Raw genomic sequence first — 7,934 nt, forward strand, 5'->3', positions numbered from 1 at the left:
ACTAGCTACATGGTTGTAGACTCCATACCGTGCTCGGTATGCAGATCATATATGTAGAGAAGTTCCACTAACCAGCAAGAGGTTAGCTGTTTATAGACAATTTCAAGACACTAGCAATGGGATGTTATAAATATGTAATTTGCTACCACTTAATCAATGAAGAATTAAATTTCTTGTTTTGAGTAACTTATCTATTGTGTAATTTTAAGAGTATGTTCAGGATAGCTAATTTCATGATAGTGTTTTTTCTTAAAATTATGCAAACTATTTTAACTTGTACATGGTTCACTTGAGTAAATTTGTATCTCAAAAAGAAGAACCCTAAACGATATTATTAAACTGTATATCAGAAAGAAGACTGTATATAAAAATGACACATGATTTTGTTGAGAAAGAAGCACAAAAAGTAGACTGTATATGAAAAAAAAAACTCCCAAACAGGTCCATTAAACTGTTTATTTGCAATACATGTGCTTTGTTTATTTTACAAGAAAATTGGTAATTGCTACTTGTAGCTACAAATTCCATGGCATAATGTTGTAAATACTTTCATACACATTAGCACTAACTGTGTATAAACCTGAGCAACTATTGTATTGCGACATTGGGACATTGATGCACCTGACCAAATGAGAGTACATGTACGCCACTGGTTTGTCTTCTAATAGCCTATACACATAATCGTAATCATCTAGTCTTGCATAAAAAAAACCTTCGATGTAGAATGTCCCGGTAGATACAACATTTCCCCAACCATCTAATATATTCTACGTTGCACACTGTTTACTAACCGTGCACTTCAATATATAGAAATTAGCACCCTCTGAATTGCCTTCTTTTGCATTTACAACAAAATTATCCCCAACATTTAAGACATCACTCAAAGTATCTCCACATCCTTTATATGTGAAGTCAACATTCTTTTCTGTTTCCCCATCAACTGCTTCCTTATCATTCAATGTATGATACTCCCAATTCTGAATATAATGCTTTGTTTAAACAATACCTCCAATTTCCTTGCAAACAATGGAAGCAAAAACAAGTTAATTCTCTAACCGCAATACAATGACCATCCAACCTAGAATAACCGCGAACAACATGGAGAGATCGCAATTCGGGAATTCCTTGGCACTCCCAAGTCTTCTCCCTATTTACTTCATCTATCTTCACTTCCCAAAATTCACGTTTGATATCTCGAACCTGCAAGGAATAAACACCAGTTGCACTCGTTGACATATTAGCTCTTAAATATTCAACTACATGTGCTACACAATTCATCTGCACACCGTCTGCCTTTAGTTGTTCATGGGCAAGTGCCCTCTTTATAATAGCACCTGCACTATCATGTTCACCTTTACCATGGCTAGACCCAAAAAAATTCCATCTCATCTCCAAACCTGTTATAGCAGGATACCTCCCCACAAAATAAAATGGACGTCTAGCCTTGAATTGTGATGCAGATCCATCAGACCAAACCCAATGTTGAGTAAGCTCCAAAAGTTTAACTAATAAGCATTGCCAATGTAAGTTAAAACAATGTTGGACGAACAAGGTGTCATGCTTCTTATCATCAGAAATAAAAACATGAATTACTTTTTTAACATCACCTGAAACCCGAAAATATGTTATGTGCACAAAAATGGTTACCTGCGCTAAACACCAATGCATAGATTGAATTTCAATCTGATGCTTGAAAGTATAATTCTCTGCGAAATCTACTACTAAGACTACTACATCATTTGGAAAATCAGATATGCAAGTCTTAAACTGATGGGCTTGCCATGAATAAATGAAGTTGTGTTTAATGAACTTTCCTAGAGATACTACAAATAGAGACACCAAATCCCTTGGTTTAAGCGACTTCCTAACTAGATCCTTTCTTTTACACACCTTTCCTTCGAAATTGGTGTCAACTGACTCAAATAACTTGACAGAGATTAGTATTTCACTACTCAATTCATTTGGACACCACCTAAATCTACTAGGGCCACAATCTTGACATAAACCCATAACACATTTATGAGTGTGGAAGATGACCTCAGTTTTTGTCGGACACAATACTGAATCTAAAAGACAACTCATGGAAGAGATAACATGCTCAAATGATTTACAATGCTCATGCGGGCTCGATCGACAAATTGGGCACACACAAGTGCAAACTGCATTTGTTAGGGAGGCGCTATGGTGACATAGTAGATTAACAGAGTCCTTGAGAAAACCCATTTGTACATGGTAAATGCAACAACATGTGTATCGATCCTTCAAGCATCTCACAAAGTGTGGCTTAAGAGACTCGAATGTTCGTAGATGAACTTTGATATTTGGATGTATTTGCCTAAACCTAATAAATAAATCAACCTGCGTAATAAAATGGACATACTGATTAGCTCTATGGTTAAGTGGTGGCTAATTAGCTACTACCATAGTTTAGTACAATAGCTAATTAGCTAAGTGGTAGCTAATTAGCTACTACAATAGTTTAGTACATTAGCTAATTAGCTAAGTGGTAGCTAATTAGCTACTATCCAACTTTAGTTGAGTAGCTAATTAGCTAACTGGTAGCTAATTAGCTACTACCATAGTTTAATACATTAGCTAACTGGTAGCTAATTAGCTACTACCATACTTCATCTGAGTAGCTAAATAGCTAAGTGGTAGCTAATTAGCTACTTCCATACTTTAGCCAATTTTGGTAGCTAATTAGCTATTGTTATAGGCAACTAATTAGGTATTGTGGTAGGTAAATAGCTATGAATGGTAGCTAATTAGTTATTCTAGTAGCTAATTAGTTATTCTAGTAGCTAAATAACTATGTTCGATATACTTAGGGAGCTAATTAGCTATTTTGGTAGCTAGTTAGCTATGGGCATATTCTGAGGTAGGTAATTAGCTATTCGGGTATGGTCATATTCAGAGGTAGCTAATAAGCTAACTAACTAAGCTCAAAAGTCAAAACAAATGTTGAGATAAATGTAAATACCTGAGGTACATCAAGAAGATGAATGGGATGCTCCTTGTATTGACTCCTTCCAACACGTTTCCTGCATAAATCCTTCTTATTGGGTGAAACCCTACTCTTATTTGTCCAAAATATTGTGATTATATCCTTGATTTCTGATGTTATGGGTGTCATTGGCTTACATCTTGTTGTTAGCTTTAGCAGACTAGTTCCTTCACCCGAGGAAACTATTTGGTTCAATGTATTGTACACACTTTTTCTACAAACACCAATTACCTTAGATAGCACATTGATGTTAATATCGTCAACATCACTATTAAGTAACATCATTAGACTAGACCTTTTTAAGACAAGCTCATCTTCTGACCTGCTCATGGATACGAAACTATTACGGAGATTATTTACTAGTACAGATGTTATGTTTGCATTAAGACCATCACAATCAACTAACTCCTTTATCAATGAATCATTTAATATTCCATAAAGTACTACCTTCTTGTCTTCATTGCTGATGTGCTTGGTTTGAAAATTGAAATAGTCTACAACCTTTCTCTCTATTATAGTAGTCTCATTACTTCCATTCTCAGTGATATTTACACCTATATCCCAACCAATACTATCTTTACCTTTAGTGAGTGTGGCTTTCATATTCTTCAACAATTGACGATGTTTTTTTTTTTCTGCCCAATATTTTCGTATCGCTTGTTGTGTCCTGATAGCGTCATCCCTATCCTGATGATCATTGAGGGGTAATTCTAAACACCCTCCTTCCCCTTCCATTTGGCTTGACGGGTTTAAACCCTAATTTTCCCAAAAAAAAGACACGTATTAAAGATGGCTATGGGCAACAACTACACACAAAAATATTCCACAATACACAAGATTATACAAAACAATACACAAGATAATCAATAGACAAAATAGTTATTCAAATCCAAGACCGAACAATGGTGGTAATCTAGGGCTGAATAATGGCGGCAATTGAGTGTAGAATGGTGGTAGTGGAGGAGTGAACTCCGTTTGATCGAACAGTTTTGACAATCCAGGACTGAACAATGGCGGCAACTGAGTGTAGAATGATGGCAATGGAGGAGTGAATTCCGTTGGATCGAACTGTGGCAAATGGTGCTTGGAACGCACAGTGATGATAACTGAGAGTAGAATGGCAGCAGTGGAGAAGGAGTGAATTCCTTCGGATCGAAAAGAGGCAGCAATACACCACCGAACAATAGCGGCAACTAAGTGCAGAATGATGGCAATGGATGAGTGAACTCCGTCAAATCGAACAGTGGCAAATGATGCTTGGAACGCATAGTGACGACAACCTAGAGTACAATGGCGGCAATGGAGAAGGAGTGAACTCCCTCAGATCGAAAAGTGGCAGCAATACACGACCGAACAGTAGCGGCAACTAAATGTAGAATGATGGCAATGGATGACTGAACTCCGTCAAATCGAAAAGTGGCAACAATCTAGGACCGGTCACCGAATAGTAGCGGCAACTGAGTGTAGAATGATGGCAATGGAGGAGTGAACTCCGTCAGATCGAACAGTGGTAGATGATGCTTGGAACGCACAGTGATGGCAACTGAGAGTAGAATGGCAGTAGTGGAGAAGGAGTTAACTCCGTCGGATCGAAAAGTGGCAGCAATATATGACCTTCACAGTAGTGGTAATTGAGTGTACAGTGGCGGCAATGGAGGAGTGAACTTGGCAGATGATGCTTGGATTGAACAGTGGCGACAACTGAGTGTAGAATGGTGGCAATGGAGGAGTGAACTTCGTCGAATCGAACAGTGGCAGATGATACTTGAACCACTCAGTGTTGGTAACTGAGTGTAGAATGGCGGCAATGGAGGAGTGGACTCAATAGGGTTTAGCAACATTGGTAGTAATCTAAGCCAGAATACTCAAGCAAAGATGGCCTACGTGATGTGGCAAAGGATCATGCATAATGGACCTAGGAATTCGGTATATAATTTATGGTGCACATTTATGTTGCACATTTATGGTGCTCATTTATATAATTAAAACTCTCTACTATTTTCAATGGTAGCTTTTTACATAGCTAATTTATTAATGGTAGCTTTTTGCAAAAATGACTATTTATCAATGGTAGCTTTTTGCATAGCTAATTAGCTATGTCAAGGACATAGCTAATTGTTTCCACTAGCATGCTTTCACCCATGAATGAATATGTATGAACGATCAATACAAATACCTAATCTATTATAAGATAGTTAATTTGGTAGATGATATCGTACTATAATTGTTACAAATATTAAGAATCAATTAGATAGGCATATAGAGTTATAATCACATAGATGGATATATGAAAAACAAACTTCTATTACCTATGATAGTAGCTCACAATGGTAGTTCACCCATGCACTCACACACATATGGTCCAAGCGCCTTTGCAAAGATGTTCACAACATTTTTTTATGTCGGACAGTACTCAACCTCTACGGACTCATCATTTATTATCTCCTGCACGTAGTGATATTGAACCTCTATGTGTTTAGAACCTTTATGTTGACGATAGGTGATACTTGGCGTAGATAATTTCGCAAAGGTTGGCTCAGGTGATGACTAGGTCGTCAACATATACGAGACTGCATACCAGACTTTTCATGCTATTGACGTAATGTAGTATCAAGGGCACGCACTAAAGGTGCTCGACCATCAGCTTCGTCAAGAACTAGTTGATGAGTCCAACTAGATAATTAAGATCCAGCCGCATGATTATTAAGTAGACGAGGCTTAATGGCCAAATGAACTAGGAGGTGTTCGATTAAACCCATACTTTTGTGAACATACCGGACACCTACCAATTTATTTGAACGTACGGGAGTTCAGCTTCTTGTTGTGAGCGTGGAAGATAGATAGGGTTCTTCGCTAGGTAATTGTCACAGTAGATTGGCATAGGATAATCAACACAAATCCTGCAACATCTGTTTCAGCCATATGGCTTTGCACGTTGCGACATTCTCTCCGATGTATTCAAGTTCGATGCTCCACAATCTCATTGTCCACTACTTCTCGCTACTCCTTGCGATTGTCCCACTCCCAAGAGACAACGAATATCCCGATGTCAATCAGCAATCGTCGGCCTTTTCGACCCAATCAACATCCGTATAGGCGACCAATTGTTCCGCTATGTCGGCTCCACCATATAGCAACCCACGGTCCGTATCAAGTGCACGCACTAAAGGTGCTCGACCATCGACTTCATCAAGAACTGGTTGATGAGTCCAACTAGATAATTACCTACTCACCAGCTTGAGGGGGAGCGTTACAAAGTACCATCTAAGCTAAAAACAGTCAAATATTAAATTGTATAATATTTAAGTATTTAAATATTAAATGCTATAACAGTCTCTGACGCAATAGTTTCTAAAAATAGACACCACTACTTGTATAAAAAAAATCAGGTAATTCCCAATGTGAAGTTATAAAGGTAGTTTTTCATTTTCCATTCGATTTAAGAGTGGGAAATTGTTCATAAGAAACAAAAGATGCCAAAGATTAAGCTATAAGAAATTTAGCTTCGTAAAGGATATAATAGAACTATCTACCTTTACATATTTGCTAATAAGTTTCTTGATTTTGAATGAGTCACAAAACAAAATGACTTATTGACATTCATATTTTAGACAAGTAACAACTCAACAGCCCCACAGTGACACCAACCCATGGTGTTTAGTTGCTTTCTATTTGAATACTAAGATGGAATCAGAGTAGGTTCTGCGTATCACCGAGATCATTTGTACTTGGCAAGTATTACAGAGCACTGGAAAGAGAGAAAAAGAATTCTAGAAAAGAGGTATTTAGTTCAATAAGAAGAAATGAGCATTTACTATATTATAGAGAAGATATTACATTGGGGGTATCCCCCTAATTTCCCAAAAATCAGCCCCCCTTCTCTATGCACACAACTTCCTTAAATACCCCTGGACTCAACTACTTCACCACCAATTTCTCTAATTACTTGACAATTAATTCCTCTAGTTACTTGACCACTAATTTCTCTAGTTGATCCCTCCTCTAATTTCTCTACTTCTAACTACTCCATAACATAACACTCTCCCACGAGGTGAAGAGTTTCTCCCTCGAAACTAAAACACTAGTACAATAACATGACTTGTTAAGTCCATAAGTAAATGAAAGGAATGAAGGACAATGGCAAAGGTGGTCTTACCATACTAATACAGTAGGTAGTGTCTAAAACCTTACCATTGTAGCACTAATTAGAGCTAGGGTACCCGAACAAGAATGAGGGATCCGAATGAAACAAACTTTCTTCAAAGATCCATGTGGCTTCCGAAAGTGGTCGCCCTTTCCACTTGATCAAAAATTTCGTGTTTCCATTGCGCACTTGTTGTTTTAAGATTGCTTCAGGTTTTTCAGCTTCCTCACTTAGATTAATCTTCTGACTCCAATGTTTATCTACATGAAATCTTTTAAGCAAACTTACATGAAATGTATCATGCACCTTGACAGAACTAGGTAATTTGAGCTTGTAAGTGACTCCATTAAAACTTTGTAGCACTTCATATGGCCCATAATAACGATGGTTAAATTTAGGTGAGAGTCCTCCAGGTAAAGGCCAATGAACGGCACTAACAAGGACCAAGTCGCCTTTGAAAAATTCGATGTGTTGCCGTTTTTTGTTAGCTGTCCGAACCATTCATTCCTTTGATTGTGGCAATCCTTGTTGTGCAACCCACATTGTTGCTTAACAATCTGCTAGAAAAATATCGACATCAGGCTCTTTAGTTTAATCTCGAACAACATGAGAGACCAAAGCCAATGGAGTAAGAACTTGCTTCCCTGTAGCTACTTCAAAAGGAGAAAAACCAGTGGTAGAATGTTTAGAGTTATAACAAAATTCCAGCATATCGATATGATCCGCCCAATCTTTTTGATCCGCCTACACATAACAACGAATGTAGTCTTCAAGACTCTGATTTAC

The 7,934-nt window shown here is 37.6% G+C and overlaps 1 protein-coding gene across 1 annotated transcript; it reads right to left on the reverse strand.

Moving 5' to 3' along the window:
* Positions 1 to 1,180: 1,180 nt before the first annotated feature.
* On the reverse strand, positions 1,181 to 7,649 carry LOC147857725 (uncharacterized). The gene is made up of 3 exons (XM_087327552.1): positions 7,259 to 7,649; positions 1,287 to 1,913; positions 1,181 to 1,200 (listed from the first exon to the last, which is right to left on the reverse strand). Exons 1-3 carry the CDS (start codon positions 7,647 to 7,649, stop codon positions 1,181 to 1,183), a joined length of 1,038 nt encoding a protein of 345 aa, XP_087183678.1.
* Positions 7,650 to 7,934: the final 285 nt, after the last annotated feature.

Source organism: Azolla caroliniana, unplaced genomic scaffold, assembly GCF_043228905.1.
Source record: "Azolla caroliniana isolate FFs.n. ecotype wild unplaced genomic scaffold, voAzoCaro1.0.p SCAF_11, whole genome shotgun sequence".
NCBI classification, from domain to species: Eukaryota; Viridiplantae; Streptophyta; class Polypodiopsida; order Salviniales; family Salviniaceae; genus Azolla; species Azolla caroliniana.